This window comes from Zophobas morio, unplaced genomic scaffold, assembly GCF_036711695.1.
Source record: "Zophobas morio isolate AGI-343-1 ecotype UQ-CSIRO unplaced genomic scaffold, CSIRO_AGI_Zmor_V1 ptg000021l, whole genome shotgun sequence".
In the NCBI taxonomy this organism is placed as follows: domain Eukaryota; kingdom Metazoa; phylum Arthropoda; class Insecta; order Coleoptera; family Tenebrionidae; genus Zophobas; species Zophobas morio.
Genome location: NW_026972126.1, coordinates 27,029,621 through 27,046,612, shown reverse-complemented (window position 1 = coordinate 27,046,612; position 16,992 = coordinate 27,029,621). Strand labels below are relative to the sequence as shown.

The 16,992-nt window shown below is 35.3% G+C and overlaps 1 protein-coding gene across 2 annotated transcripts in view; it reads right to left on the bottom strand.

The window, feature by feature from the left end:
* LOC135132291 (runt-related transcription factor 3) overlaps positions 1 to 16,592 on the bottom strand; it is a 46,266-nt gene extending 29,674 nt beyond the window's left edge. For both annotated transcript variants that reach the window (XM_064060329.1, XM_064060330.1), the window contains exons 1-2: positions 16,099 to 16,592; positions 6,890 to 7,003 (exon numbers count right to left, since the gene is read on the bottom strand). In XM_064060329.1, coding sequence (XP_063916399.1) covers positions 6,890 to 7,003; positions 16,099 to 16,516 — 532 coding nt within the window. In that variant the 5' untranslated portion in view covers positions 16,517 to 16,592. The remainder of the gene's footprint in view (positions 1 to 6,889; positions 7,004 to 16,098) is intronic.
* Positions 16,593 to 16,992: the final 400 nt, after the last annotated feature.

Below are 16,992 nucleotides of genomic sequence, written 5' to 3'. Positions count from 1 at the left end.
ATATTTCATGCACTTTACTCATATCAGTCCTCTTCGACTTTATTTAGTGCATTGATATCTAAGATCAGCAGGAATTTCGAAATTCAGGATTTAATTGTAACACATCCATTGAGATTTTGTCCAGTCCTGTGTGTAAAATTGTCACAAGAAAAAATCAGATAAAATATTTGTCTTAAATATGTATTTCTCGATGCCCGCACATATCAGATTTTTCAGTTTGCAGGAATTTTACTAGACTATGAACCGTTTTTTATAATTTTTAGTCTTATTAAGTTTAATCCAGTTTAGTAAGTTAATTGGAAAATTTAGCAAATATTGTTTTCAAAATCGCCTAGAATTTTCTTAAACAAGAAACAGCAGGAATTTCAGAATTACAATCGTTGGAATTGTCATGTTTTTGTGTTTTTTATCTAATATTTTGCAGCGGCAACTCTTTTATTAATACACCGGATTCATAAAATAATCTTTAATTTTTTATCATATTTGAGTACTAATACTATAAGCTGCAGGAATTGAGCTTACTACAATTGAAATAGAAGTGTCTGCCGTAGAAAAAAGTATGTATTTCATGCACTTTACTCATATGAGTCCTCTTCGACTTTATTTAGTGCATTGATATCTAAGATCAGCAGGAATTTCGAAATTCAGGATTTAATTGTAACACATCCATTGAGATTTTGTCCAGTCCTGTGTGTAAAATTGTCACAAGAAAAAATCAGATAAAATATTTGTCTTAAATATGTATTTCCCGATGCCCGCACATATCAGATTTCTGCAAGGATGAAGAGACATTTTTCAGTTTGCAGGAATTTTACTAGACTATGAACCGTTTTTTATAATTTTTAGTCTTATTAAGTTTAATTCAAATTAGGAAGTTAATTGGAAAATTTAGCAAATATTGTTTACAAAATCGTCTAGAATTTTCTTAAACAAGAAACAGCAGGAATTTCAGAATTACAATCGTCGGAATTGTCATGTTTTTGTGTTTTTTATCTAATATTTTGCACCGGCAAATCTTTTATAAATACATCGGATTCATAAAATAATCTTTAATTTTTTATTATATTTGAGTACTACTACTATAAGCTGCAGGAATTGAGCTTACTACAATTGAAATAGAAGTGTCTGCCGTAGAAAAAAGTATGTATTTCATACACTTTACTTATATGAGTGCTCTTCGACTTTATTCAGTGCATTGATATCTAAGATCAGCAGGAATTTCGAAATTCAAGATTTAATTGTTACACATTCATTGATTTTAGTCCAGCCTTGTGTGTAAAATTGCCACAAGAAAAAATCAAATAAAATATTTGTCCTAAATATGTATTTCTCGATGTCCCCACATATCAGATTTTTCAGTTTGCAGGAATTTTACTAGACTATGAACCGTTTTTTATCATTTTTAGTCTTATTAAGTTTAATCCAATTTAGTAAGTTAATTGGAAAATTTAGCAAATATTGTTTTCAAAATCGTCTAGAATTTTCTTAAACAAGAAACAGCAGGAATTTCAGAATTATAATGGTTGGAATTGTCATGTTTTTGTATTTTTTATCTAATATTTTGCAGCGGCAGCTATTATATTAATACAACAATTTTGTAAAAAAATCTTTAATTTTTTTTTTCATATTTGAGTACTATTCCTATAAGCTGCAGAAATTGAACCTACTGAAATTGAAATTTAAGTGTCTTTCCTAGGACACTTTTTCCTAGAAAAAAGTAAATATTTCATGCGCTTTATTTATATGAATCTCCTTCAACTTTTTCCAATGCACAGATATATAAATCCAGCAGGAATTTCGACATTCAGAATTTAACTGTAACATATTTATTAATATTTCATCCAATTTCACTGTAAAGTTCTCATGAGAGAAAATCATCTACAAAAAAGTCTTTTTCGAAGTCGGCATCTATCAAGTTTCTGTGAAATGGAAGAGAAATTTTCAAGTTTGCAGGAATTTTTCTAGAATGTGAGCCGTTTTTTGGAATGTGCAGTCTTTTTACTTTCAACGCATTTTAGTTCGTAAATTGTAAAACTAGTAAATATTGCGTCCACAATCGTCTATAACTTTATTAAACAAGAATCAGCAGGAATTCCAGAATTATATTCATTGAAATTTTCATGCTTCGGTGTGTTTCACATATCATTTTGCAACGGCAACTCTTTAGTTGATACAACGGTTTCATAAAAAAATCTTAAATTTTTTTTTATATATTTGAGTACTGTTGCTATAAGCTGCAGGAATTGAACTTCCTGAAATTGAAATTTAAGTGTCTTTCCTAGAAAAAAGTAAATATCTCATGCACTTTATTTATATGAACGCCTTTTAACTTTTTCCAATGCGCAGATATATAAATCCAGCAGGAATTTCGACATTCAGAATTTAACTGTAACATATTTATTAATATTTCGTCCAATTTTACTGTAAAGTTCTCATGAGAGAAAATCATCTACAAAAAAAGTCTTTTTCAAAATCGGCATCTATCGAATTTCTGCAAAATGGAAGAGATATTTTTAAGTTTGCAGGAATTTTTCTAGAATATGAACCGTCTTTTGTAATGTTCAGTCCTATTACTTTCAACGCATTTTAGTTAGTTAATTGTAAAATTTGGGAAATATTGCGTCCATAGTCGTCTATAAATTTTCTTAAAGAAGAAACAGCAAGAATTCAAGAGTTATAATCGTTGAAATTGTCAAGCTTTTGTGTGTTATATATAAAATATTTTACAGCGACGACTCTTCTACTAATATTCCGATTTTATAAAAAAAACTTAATTTTTACTTCCCGAGCGTAAGCAAAGGAAGTATTGTAATCGAGTCCGTCGGCCGACTCTCTACTTTTACGTTTTCTCGATCTTTCATGACCCCTAGAAGACGAAGAAATAGGTCTCCCATTTCCGTCTGTCTGTCCGTCTGTCCGTCTGTCCGTCTGTCCGTCTGTCCGTCTGTCCGTCCGTCTGTCCGTCTGTCCGTCTGTCCGTCCGTCTGTCCGTCTGTCCGTCTGTTGTCACGGATTTTTATTAGACAGATAATCTCCGAAAGTACTCGACCGATTGTTGTGAAATTTTGTAGTTATATTAAGAATATCATGTAGATGGTAAAACGCTAACCAAAATTTGTCGAATCATCCCCACCACTAAAGCGATGACGTCACTTCAAAATTGTACATAGTAAATGGGTTTTCAATTGTATAAAATAACATAGTCCTACACATGTAGTTTACAACTCTGAATCGACTTTTCACCCGAAACGTCCAGATTTTTGGAAAAAAAATCAAAATTATAAAACAACATTTTGAAATTTAATTTTTAATCTGCTAACCAGAATGCTTTGAAATGTTGCAGATGTTTTAAGGCTATAAAGAGCATCATAAATCTTTAGTCAAAAAATATTTGCTTATCCCCTCCAAAAACTTGATGACGTCAGCTCAAAAGTTTGTGGAATAAATCATATCTAAGATGTACAAAATATGATGAGTCTGTACTTGTGATCTATCACTCCATTAATATATTTTGGATTTGCATATACAGGGTGACTCAAAAAAATTAATGAATGCGTAAATATATTTTATTGATTTAATCAGGAACTACAAAACCGAATGCTCTGAAATCTTGCAGATGTTTTAAGGTCATAAAGAGCATAATAAATGTTTAGTCAAAATATATTTGCTTATCCCCTCCAAAAACTTGATGACGTCAACTCGAAAGTTTGCCGAATAAATCATATCTAAAATGTACAAAATATGATGAGGCTGTACTTGTGATCTATCACTCCATTCATATTTTTTGGATTTGCATATACAGGGTGACTCAAAAAAATTAATGAATGCGTAAATTTATTTTATTGATTTAATCAGGAACTACAAAACCGAATGCTTTGAAATCTTGCAGATGTTTTAAGGTTATAAAGAGCATAATAAATTTTTAGTGAAAATATATTTGGTTATCTTCTACAAAAAACTGATGACGTCAGCTCAAAAGTTTTCCGAATAAATCGTATCTAAAATGTACAAAATATGATGAGTCTGTACTTGTGATTTATCATTCCATTCATATTTTTGGATTTGCATATGCAGGGTGACTCAAAAAAATTAATGAAGGCGTGAATTTATTTTATCGATTTAATCAGGAATTACAAAACCGAATGCTTTGAAATCTTGGGAATATTTTAAAGTTATTATAAGCATGGTAAACTTTTGTTCAAAATGTATTTGTTCATCCCTCCTAAAAAAATTGATGACGTCACCCTTAAATTTTGCTGAATAAATCCTATCTAAAATGCAAAAAATATGATGAGTTTGTACTTGTGATTTATCATTCCATTCATATTTTTTAGATTTTCTTAAGAGGTGGTTCAAAAAAATTAATGAAGTCAATTTATTTTATTGATTAAATTAAAGGCAACACTTATTATTAGTATTACACCCCAACCAACCCAATTTGGTAGACACAAAATTTGTTAAAGGAAAAACTCGGTTGAAACATAAGGGTAGCACGCTTATTTACATCGACTTTAACATTACAGACCTGCATTTGTTTTATGCGTTCACTTGATTCCGCGAATGTGAAATAGACATGTTTATAATCAACCAATTGTGAATTTCACCGTCAAGAATTAAAATAAAACCCAATGTTTTATATAATAAGCGGAAGTCGAAGCAATAAAACCGACGGTCGTTTTGTTTACAGTTTCTGTGTTTGGCTCTCACGTATGCTGTTACGCCTGTCATCTTAAATTAACAATGTTTATACATACACGATTTTCAGTTGCCTCTGATACGTAGGTATACGTGAGTAAATTGTTTCGTTATTTTATTGATTATTACAAATCAATATTCAAACGACCCAATTCATTTTCCCGAAAATTTGAGAATATAATAATTTTATTCTTAGTATTACACTACATCTATCCCAACTGATATACGTGTCCTTGCAAAAATGTTGATGACGTCATCGCAATTTTTTTTTAAATTCCCACTACAAAAATGTAATGAGAAAAAAAACACAATAGGCATGCAGTCGTCAAGTTTCCGACAGCGAGGGAAGTACTGTCTAAACTCTTTAGACCAATTTTTTGTTATATTTTAGTAATACTGCTATAAGCTGCAGGAATTGAGCTTGAAAATTAAGTGTCTCTCTTAAAAAAAATTAAATATTTCATGCACTTGATTAATATGAGCCCTCTTCAGCTGTTGTCCATACACTCGAATCTGAAACCAGCAGGAATTTCGACATTCAGAATTTAACCGTAACACGTCTATTAATGTTTCGTCTAATTCCTCTGTAAACTTGACATAAAAGAAAACCTTCCACAAAAAAGTGTGTTTTTCGAAATCGGCTTCTATCGTATTTCTGCAAAATGAAAGAGAATTTTTCTTAAGTTTGCAGGAATTTTACTAGAAAATTAACCGTCTTTTGTAATGTTCAGTCCTATTACTTTCAACGCATTTTAGTTAGTTAATTGTAAAATTTGGGAAATATTGCGTCCACAATCGTCTATAAATTTTCTTAAAGAAGGAACAGCAGGAATTCAAGAGTTATAATCGTTGAAATTGTCAAGCTTTTGTGTGTTATATAGAATATTTTACAGCGACAACTCTTCTACTAATATTCCGATTTTATAAAAAAAAATAATTTTTTGTTATATTTTAGTAATACTGCTATAAGCTGCAGGAATTGAGCTTGAAAATTAAGTGTCTCTCTTAAAAAAAATTAAATATTTCATGCACTTAATTAATATGGGCCCTCTTCAGCTGTTGTCAATACACTCGAATCTGAAACCAGCAGGAATTTCGACATCCAGAATTTAACCGTAACACATTTATTAATATTTCGTCCGATTCTTCTGTTAACTTGTCATAAGAAAAAACCATCTACAAAAAAAAATGTATTTTTCGAAATCTGCTTCTATCAGATTTTTGCAAAATGAAAGGGATTTTTTTTAAGTTTGCAGGAATCTTACTAGAAAATTAACCGTCTTTTGTAATGTTCAGTCTTATTATTTTCAACGCATTTTGGTTAGTAAATTGTTAAAATTTGGGAAATATTGCGTCCACAATCGTCTATAAATTTCTTAAACAAGAAACAGCAGGAATTTCAGAATTGCAATCGTTGTAATTCTCGTGCTTTTGTACGTTTTATAGAATATTTTACAGCGAGAACTCTTTTACTAATTCCTCGGTTTCATAAAACAAATATTTTTTTTTTGGTTCATTCGAGTACTCCTGCTATAAGCTGCAGGAATTGAAGTTATTAAAATAGAAATTTAAATGTCTCTCTTGGAAATGTAGAGACAATTCTTTTTAATAGGTACCCACCTGAATTTTTTATTGAGTAAATTTCGATAAATTGCAGGAATTGAGTTCCCTAAGAAAACATGAACTTAAATATCTGATCCACTACACAATCGTATTGTTAAATGCAGGAATTGTAAACCACCAAGAATTTTTTCAATTTTTTTTTCAGCCCAGTTAAAAAATAAGTTATCAATCAGCAGGAATTTTTCCGAACAACTAAACGAATGAATTATCGCACGACTACAAACCACCAACGTGATGTCAAAGCAATTAATCAGCAAAATACGCAGTGTAATTTACGTGTTTCAATTGCAAATTGCGGCCATGTTCCACCTTAATATTTGACTTGAATGCATGGATTTATAACGTAACTAGCATTGAATCGATCGTTTAATACCTAGTTTTCAATGAAATATTCAGTGTGGAAAATCATGCCGCCGCCGGACGATTGATGTTTATCGCCTGCCTAAACCCAAAGCACAAACCCCAAAAGTGTTAATTTGAAGCTTCACAATCCCAAATTCTCAATTTTTAGAAAGTTAATATAATGTCACTTGTCGTCACATGAGAGCGGCATTAATCGCACCCCACTCACTTGTTTTCGACCTCGGCTCCCTGGGCCCGTCCACCGTGACCTTGATCGCCTTGTTGTAGGTGGCCACCTGCGGCGGGCTCGTCGAGACCATGATCGTGAGCGTGAAGCTCTTCCCTGGAACAAAATCGAAATCGAATTAGATCCCTCGGAGGCGGCGTAGCGTGTCGGCGGCGGCGGCGGTCCGGGCTAGTTAACACTTACACGAATGCCGGAGGTGGCGGCTTAAAAGCGGCTAACCGGGGACCTGACCGCGAGCCGGGTTCGTACCAGCCGGCGGCCGGCGGCGGTGGCGGCGGCATCGCGTGACGCTCTCACCGACTCCACTCCTGCGGTACACCCGCGCTGTTATGTGCACCGGCCGGCGGCACGCGAACGTCTCGTCATTTTTCCGACAAGTGTGTAGGAAAAACGCACGGGGGCGGCGGACGAAAATCGATGCGTTCCAACTTGGCCGGGATGGCGGTGGCGGTGTGTTTGAGGTATCACACAAACCCTAATGGCCGGGTTAAACACATCAAGTAGTGTGCATTTTTCAGCCAGGGGCGGCGCTTCCCGGAATATTTTCCAAAAAAACGGAAATCGCGGAAAAAGGGGATTTCGCTGAATTAGTCGCAGAGTCGTCAAATCCATCAAGGTGGAATCGCTAATTCCGGATTATCAGATGATTATTTCAAGCCCGGGCCGTCTCCCGTTAATTACTTCTCGGCGTCTCCAGATTGTGCCCTTATCTCGAAGATATCTTCCAGTTTGTCAATGATTAATGGTCCGGAGGCGGGAGATGTCGCGGTGATGGGGTTATATCGATTCGTTTTGCGGAATTAAGCCGATCTAATCATCATCGGAGGGAGCATTAAAATTGATAACGGCACAAAGTGCATTAGTAAAACCAGATTAAACAAAAAGCTCTGAAAAAGGAGCTTCCACCGGCAATGATCAAAATAAATATTGGAGAGAAACACACACAAAGCCGGCCAGTAATCCGGTCGACCAACAAGCGGGAGCCTAGTTCATTTCACCATGTAAAACGCAATCGATTATGTACACTTTTGGATTTATTCGGCGGACGGTTTAATGAGTTTCGCGGTGCGCCGTACTGCTGAATACAGGGGCGGGGAACGCGACGGGACAACACGCAGGACGGCCCAGAGTGGTCGCAGGAAATTTAAATGGAAATTCGGACCAAGGGACGGGTTAGACGTGGACATGGGGGAGGCGGCGGACGGACTTGAGAGGAATCTACCGAAATCACCAAGAAAACTTTAATGTCGTTATTTCATAGAGAAGACCATCATAAGAAATTTACTATACAAAAAAATAATATTGTAACAGTAGCATATTTTATCAATGATTCTTCAGGTAACTCTATTAATTATTAAAAAATCGATATATAGAATTCATACAGTACTTCCCTCACACTTTGAGCAGTGACCTGATGTTTGTCAGGTCATGGTGTTGTTGATTTACAATTTAAAAACCATGCTGATGTTCTATTCTATAACTTGTGTCGGTGTCGGTGTCGGTGTCGGTGTCCATGTCGACGGTCTATAGAATTTACACAGTCGTAACACAGTTGAGCGCTCAACTGATGTTTGTCAGATCAGGTTTGATCAGGTCAGATTTCTTTAGTGATAAATTTTGTCGAAAGAAGAAGTAAGGAAAATTATTAAAAAAAATAGTTTTAGTATTTGCCAAGATAAGACTGATATTGCCAAATAACATGACCTCTAAAAAAATAAAGGGCGGGTGGGCGTTTTTTGAAAAATAAATAAATAAATAAATAGTGTTGTTGTAGATTTCATGCCAAAAAAGCTTAATTTTGAAATTTTTTGTGTCCTCAATTTTCGATTTTTCAATGTTTCGATTTTATAATTTTTTGTTTTTCCAGTTTCAGTTGAATCAATTAATCGTTTTTTTTGTTTTTGGATTTGCCATTTTTCAATTTTTTTTTTATTCAGTTTACGTCTTCGAATCTTCATTTTTAAATTTTTCAGTTTTCCGATTTTCCAACTACATGAGTTTTCAATTTTACCATGTTTCATTTCTTTAATATTTTGAATTGCAATTTTTCGATTCGGTTTTTTATTTTCTTTGTTTTTAAATTTTTCGGTTTTTCAGTTTTGTGATTTTATAATTCTTTTTTCAATGTGAAAACTTTCTATTTGTGGATTTTCCAATATTTAGATTTTTTTTCGTTTTTTTCCAATCTTAGATTTTTAATTTTTCAATTTCAAAAATTTAGAAATATTCGATTTTACAATTTCCCTGTTTTCCAATTTTTCGTTTCGATTCTTTTTTCTTGTTTCCAATTTTCCGATTTATTTTTAAATTTCTCATCTTTTAGTTTTTCAGTGTATCAATTTTTCGTCTTTCAGTTGTTCGATTTTTCAATTTTTCAACGTTTGGAATTAAAAAAATGGAAAAATTGCAAAACTGTAAAACAGAAAAATCAAAAATGAAAACTGAAAAATCTAAAACTTGAAAAATTGAAGAAACGAAAAATTCAAAAATCGAAAGAATAAAATTAAAGACATCGGAAAATCGGATAATTGGAAATCCAAAAATTACAAGTTTGAAAAATGAGCAATTGAAAAATCAAAGATTGAAAATTTGAAAAACTGAATTAACCAAAAATTATTAAATCGAAAGAAACATTGAAAAAAATAAAAATAAAATAATAAAGCCAGAAATTGTAGTAGAAAATCGTAAAAAAGAAAATTAAAAATTGTGAACTTGAAAAAACCGGGAAACGACAAATTGAAAAATTAAAAAATTAAAAATCGAGAAACTTTGGTTTAATTTTAAGTTTAATTAAGCCCCGCCCACCCACCCGTCCGTTCTCTCTTTTTTCTTCTGAAATAAGAAAAAAATTTTTAGACATCCTAGATTCTACTAGTTTCCATTCCCATTCGACGGAAGAATACTATTAGCCCCGCCCACCCACCCTTCTCCGTTTCAGTGATTTATTTTATCTGGTCGGAATGAAAGGTGGATCTTTAGTATAAAAAAAAATCCAGGGACTGAAAAATCAAAGATTGAAATTTTGAAAAATTAAATTAACGAAAAATTATAAAATCGAAAGAAACATTGAAAAAATAAAAAGGAAATAATTGTAGTAGAAACTTGAGAAAAACTAAGGAAACGAAAAATTGAAAAATCGAAAAATTAAAATTTAAGAAACTGAAAATCAAATAATGAAAAATTGCAAAACTGGAAAAATTGAAGCTGAAATAACAAAAATGAAAAAACCGAGACATATACATTGAAAAAATTAAAAAAAAATGATAAAAGGAGAAATTGTGGTAGAAAACCGGGAAAACGAAAAATTAAAAATCAAGAAAGTTTAATTTAGTTTTAAGTTTAACTTAGTCCCGGCCACCCACCCGTCCGTTCTCTTTTTTTTTTAATAAAAAATAAATTTTTTCGACATCCTAGATTCTATTAGTTTTCCATTCCCATTCGACAGAAGAATATTATTAGCCCCACCCACCCACCCCGCCTCCGTTTCAGTGATTTATTTTATCTGGTCGGAATGACAAATGGTGGATATTTAGTATAAAAAAATCGAGGGACTAAAAAATCAAAGATTGAAAATTTGAAAAATTAAATCAACGAAAAATTATAAAATCGAAAGGAACATTGAAAAAATAAAAAGGAAATGAAAAAATCGAAAATTGTGGTAGAAAATTGAGAAAAACTGAGGAAGCGAAAAATTGAAAAATCGAAAAATTAAAATTTGACAAATTGAAAATCGAATAATGAAAAATTGTAAAACTGAAAAAAATTGAAGCTGAAATAACGAAAAATTATGAAGCCGAAACAAAAAGAAAATAATAAAACGAGAAATTGTGGCAAAAAATCGGGAAAAGGAAAATTAAAAATCACGAACTTGAAAAACGGAGGAACGAAAAATTAAAAATCGAGAAACTTTAATTTAATTTTAAGTTTTAACTTAGCCCCGCCCAACCACCCGTCCGTTCTCTTTTTTTTTTCTTCTGAAATAAGAAATACATTTTTTAGACATCCTGGATTCTATTAGTTCTCATTCCCATTCGACACAAGAATATTATTAGACCCGCCCACCCACCCCGCCTCCGTTTCACTGATTTATTTTATCTGGTCGGAATGACAAATGGTGGATATTTAGTATAAAAAAAAATCGAGGGACTGAAAAATCAAAGATTGAAAATTTGAAAAATTAAATTAACGAAAAATTATAAAATCGAAAGGAACATTGAAAAAGTAAAAAGGAAATAAAAAAATCAAAAATTGTGGTCGAAAATTGAGAAAAACTGAGGAAACGAAAAATTGAAAAATCGAAAAATTAAAATGAGCAATTGAAAATGCAATAATGAAAAATTGTTACACCGAAAAATTGCAAAACTGAAAAAATTGAAGCTGAAATAACGAAAAATTATGAAACCGAAACAAAAAGAAAATAATAAATTGGAAATTGTGGTAAAAAATCGGGAAAAAGAAAATTAAAAATCGCGAACTTGAAAAACGGGAAAACGAAAAATTGAAAAATCAAAAATCGAGAAACTTAAATTTAATTATATATATTATTATAAGAAATAAATTTTTCGGACATCCTAGATTACACTAATTTCCATTCCCATTAGACACAAGAATATTATTAGCCCCGCCCACCCACCCCGCCACTGTTTCAGTGATTTATTTTATCTGCTCGGAATGAAAGGCGGATTTTATACTAAACAGAAATAAAATCGTTAGATGAAAGCAGTGCAGGTGAGCAAAACAAAACTAATTTTGGCAAATGATAGAACCTCTAAGAGAATAAAGGGTGGGTGGGCGGGGCTATTACCTACCAAGGTAAGACTGATTTGAGCAAATAACACTCTCTAAGAAAATAGAGGGCGGGTGGACAAGATTTTTATTTTTATTAAAATCTCCTATTTTTTTTTAGAATAGCTATTTACACTTTAACAATAAAAAATTATGTAAAAACTCTATGATAATTTCTGTGAAATTCATATATCAACGTTTTCAGAAATCGGGCGGGGCTATTATTTGCTTATAAGTATAAGACTCAGTAAGGAAAAGTTAGCCCCGCCCACCCACCCCTCTGTTCCGTTTTTTTTTCTTCTGAAATAAGAAATACATTTTTTATACAAGAAATTAAGTCTTTACTTTTTTATATAAAACAGTTACGATTAGCGCTTTTTTACGTTTTTCACATCCTAGATTCTACTAGTTTCCATTTCCATTAGACAGAAGAATATTATTAGTTCTTCAATATGAAAATACTGACATACACAAAACAAATTTTACTAAAGATACCAGGCAAACTTTAATTTCCTTAAGCCATATTTTGTCTTTTTTACTTTTATTTTTTTTACTTGATAAGATAAGACTGATTTTGATAAATGACATATCCTCAAAGAAAATAAAGGGTGGGTGGGCGGGGCTAAAACTTGCTAAGATAGAACCGAACAGTGTTAAGAGTAGACACTGGAATGAAGAAAGGGTGGGTGGGCGGGGCTACTGCTTGCTCATAAAACTAGAAAAAAGCTAAACTTAGCTCCGCCCATCTCTCTTCCCCATTTCACTGACATTTTACTTCTCGAGCGTAAACGAAGGAAGTATTGTAATCGAGTCCGCCGGCCGACTCTCTACTTTTACGTTTTCTCGACGCTTCATGACCCCTACCCCTATTGTGTTGAGCACAAGTTTAAATTTTTTGAAATTGTAACTCTTAGGTGGATATTTACTTTTCTCCCATAAGCTCTTTTTCTTTAAATCTCGACGTTTTCGGCAGAAATTTAATCATTTTAATCGTGTTTTTCGAACAAAATGCAAATTTAGAACGATTCTTGAAGCATTAAAATTTTCTATAAATTCGATAAAATGCACAAACCATGTAAAATAATTTCACTCTTGGCTGTTACAGAGATTTGTCTTTAATTAAGAGCCAATGAAATTATCACTCATTTTATTGGTTGTGGATTTTATATTGACAAGCAATTGAAAACTAGACAAAAAAGTCAAAATAACTCCACCCACCTCCGCATCTGGATTTTATTGGTTAATTTTATTCAGTATGAGATAAAAATTGAATTTGGTACATATTGTGAAGTACTTGCGAAATAAGACCTCTAAGAAAATAGGCGGAGCTACTATTTGTTAAGATTAGAGTGATTTTGGTTATTGGATGAATAATCTCTGGTGGGTGGGGCTATTGCTTGCTTATAAAAGACTTGGTTTTTTACTTTTTTTACATCCTAATTCTATTAGTTTCCACTCTCAGTCTGCGGAAATATATATAATTACCCCACCCACCCTCCCCGCCTCCATTTCACTGATTAATTTTATCTGCTCTGATTGAAAAGTGCATTTTATACTAAACAGTGATAACATTAGTTGTTAGAGGAAGAAAAGGGTGGGTGGGCGGGGCTAATACTTGCTAAGATAAGACTGATTTTGGCAAATGACACTAATAAAATAAAAAAAGGATTTCACACTGATAAACGTTGGAATCTAGACAAAAAGCTAAAATTAACCCCTCCCATTATGTCCGCTTTTGAATTTCATTGGTTTTTTGATTAGAGGGACAGTTAATTTAATTGTGTCAAGTAGTCGAGTCTACGCTTAAAAAAATTTAAAAAGTGGCCCCGCCCACTCACCCGGTTTAATTCTGGTCACTCATTTTATTGGACAAAAAGGGGGTTTTATTATGATAAACATTAGAATCTAGACGAAAAGGAAAACTAACCGCACTCACCTCCGCTTTTGGATTTCATTCGTTTTTTTGATTGGATAAAGTCTGAATTTTACTATGTCAAATGGCGAACTAGATTTACAAAAATTAAAAGTGGCCCCGCCCACCCACCCGGTTTTTTTTTCTGGCCAATCGTTTTATTGGACGAAAATTGCATTATATATTGAATTACAATGGAATCTAGTAATCTAGACAAAAAGCTAAAAAAAAATTTCAAACACTGTTAAAGAACTTTTAACACATTTAACGGTTATAGGAGACACAATTTTCAATAATATTTTTGGAATTTACTTGATATTTCTGCCGTTGAAAATGACAAAATCTAATTTCTAAAAGAATAAAATACTTGCTCATTTTCCTCTCTTTATATTCTAATAATAATAATTTTTCATGAATTAACGAACAAAAAATATTATTTTTTATATCTATAGGTACTTGTTAGTGTTTAAGACTTCATCGAGGAAAACCTTCAAAAACCTGAAATCGCGTTTCATTTACTCGACCTTTTCCATCAAATCCACCCCCGAATTTCCACCAAATCAGTTCTTCACGGTCCACACACCCCACCCTCACCACCCCCCTCCTCCTTCCACCCCCAAAACCCCCAAGACGTCCGTCTTATCGAAATCTTCCCCGGCCTCCGGTGACTTGAACGCCAGCAAAGAAAACCCCCTTCGCGATTTCTCCGTCGGACTACTGCGCGCATGGCTGAAAAATGGAAAACCCGCCTCGCGGAAAACCAGCTTGTCGCGGAAAAGTGTCAACAGATTATAAAAGTTAATCCGGCGTAAAATGAGCTGTTTGTCTGACGGCAGGCACCCTTTTCATTTCTCGTCACGAAATTAAACCGACAACTCGACTGATACGATTCCGTTTAAAAATAAAGTTTGAGCAGGGATTAGCGCAAAACGGACGTTTTTCCAGCTGTTGACACAACCGGAGCGCCCAATCGGGCCGCGACCGGACTAATTGCCCGATAAGCTCCTGGAGGCGCCCTCAATATTTCACAAGAAACGCCTGCATTTTGAAAAATTCAGCGCGAGGGGGCGGACCTGTTGCTGCGTATTTTCCACGAAAAAACTGATAATTAGCCGGATTATTCATGGGGTCGAGGGCTGATCAATGAGAGCGTGAATTATTTAAATATCGTGCATACACGAGGCGCTGTTTCTGGCGGTGGTGGCTCAAACAGAGTTAAAAAGTGGAGATGGCCGGTTTGATTACGCAGATCAAAGAGTAGTGGATGTGATTGGAATGCGCTTCGGAATGACACGTCAAATGTGTGGTCGATAGATCAAAGGGTTGAAAAATGCACAACTAAATAATCAGTTATTGTGTACAATCAGCAATAACCATTACATGATTAAAAGCTTTGTCGTGGAAGCTTTATATTAGGATGTGAATTGAATTGCGGCTTGTTTAAAAATGTTGGGCTTGCGGTCCGCCGCACCATTTCGCGCATACACAAGATGAACTTGTAATAAATCCGGCCAACGTTTTGGTTTTTCCGGGGAATAAAAAAATGGGATGATTATACAGACTTTAATTTTAATTTTTATTCCAGATTTTTATTTTTGCTAAGTCAAGGGTCCGCTCTCAGCTCGGTACGATTTACAATTTTCTATAGTGACGTCGCGATGTGTATAAATTATGATTTTTAAAATATATTCAGTCCAAGTTTACATATCGCTAATGCATGAGAACTTTGCGCTTCATATGCGAATTAGCGGAGACTTTGCATACATAAACTCCATTAAAATGTTATTTCAGGCTTTAATAAGAGCAAAAGTTTCAGCTCGTGTGAGTGGAAACTCGTCTAGATTTTAAAATCGTCACGTGGTGCATACAACGGGCACTGTTTTAGTCGTTTTGGTTGGTTTACAAGATGACAGATAAATTTCATTTCGCTTTAACCGGTGATGCTTATAATCTGAACGTGCTAATAGTCGAATTTTTTCGAAGTATAGACATAAAAAGGCGAAGTTAAACATGTACTGAGAAATTGAGATTTGTCCTACTACATTTTAAGAATGTGAAACCTTCTCGACGGCACCAAGTGTCTTTTTTTTTAATAAGGTAAAAGATTCTTTTTTTTTCTAGTAACGGAGCTGTTCAAGGTTTTGGTTTAAGTCCACTGCTAATGACAATTTTCTGTAACGAGTTAATCGTGTACACTATTATGCAATTTGGCTAAACACAAGAGGAATAGCTAGGTGCATAGATTAGATCCCTGGGTTATAATTTCCTCGATATTCTCTATTAGAACGATATAACCTAAACTCGTTGGAGAAGTTGTCAAGAAGTTTGTGCTTGTATCCCGTTCGACGGCACATTTCGACTCCGCTTTCCGGCGGCCATGTTTCTTAAATGGCGGTTATAAAATGTAAATTGTCGAAGAAGTGTGTTGGTTTAAGTTATGGTCGTCGCGGTGTCAACAAGTGTCCCGTCGCCGCCTCCGTCGGCGTGAACTCACCTCTTCCGCTCCTTCCGACGAACCTCAAATCGTTGAACTTGGCCACCTGGTTCTTCATGACCGCCGTCGAGTTCCTCAGCTCCGCACAGTAGTTCTCGTCGTTGCCCGCCCGCACCGTCACCACCGTGCCGTCCCCGACGTCCCCCAGCGCCACCACCTTGAACGCCACCGGCAGCGTCTTGTTGGAGCGCCAATGCGGCGGCAACACCGTGCACACGAACAGCGGACTCCCCGTCCGGATGAGCTCCCCCGGGTGCTCCGAGAGGAAGTCGTTCAGCGTCCTCTCCGCCAGGATGTCGGACGTCATCTTCGTGTAGGTGTCGTTGATGACGCTCGTGCCCTCCGGCGAGGCCGCCGCCCCCGGCGCCGTCCCCGAGCCGGCCGTCAGGTGCATCGTGGGGTTCCACTCGCCGAACATCACCGCGCCATCGTCGGCGGACCCGCGTCCCGTTGCCAGGCAACGCACCGTCGAGTCCGTGCGGTAAATGCCCACTTCTCGCACTACATGTCACGCGTGCACTATTCGCCGCGAATTTGCCCAAACTAAAGGCTTTAACAGTGTGTTGTTGATTAACTACCGAAAACACGCGGCCGCCCCCGCCGCCCCCCGCAAGACAAGGATAACCGGAGACACGTCGCGGTTTGGCCCGCACTCTTGCGCTTGATAACCCTTCGTTTATCGCGACAGAGACGCACTCCGGCCCGACGGGGACGCCCTGCGCCGCCCCACGGGCCAGACGGAGACGGAGCGACGCGATTAAAGCTGAAGCCAACGTAAAGGGGTACGGACGGGAGAGAGACGGGCGAAGCGGGCCCGGCGAGCGAGAGGGAGAGGGCGAATTTGCGGTTGCGGCGGGCCGGGCCTGGCGGTAATAAAGGAGCGAACTATATAAA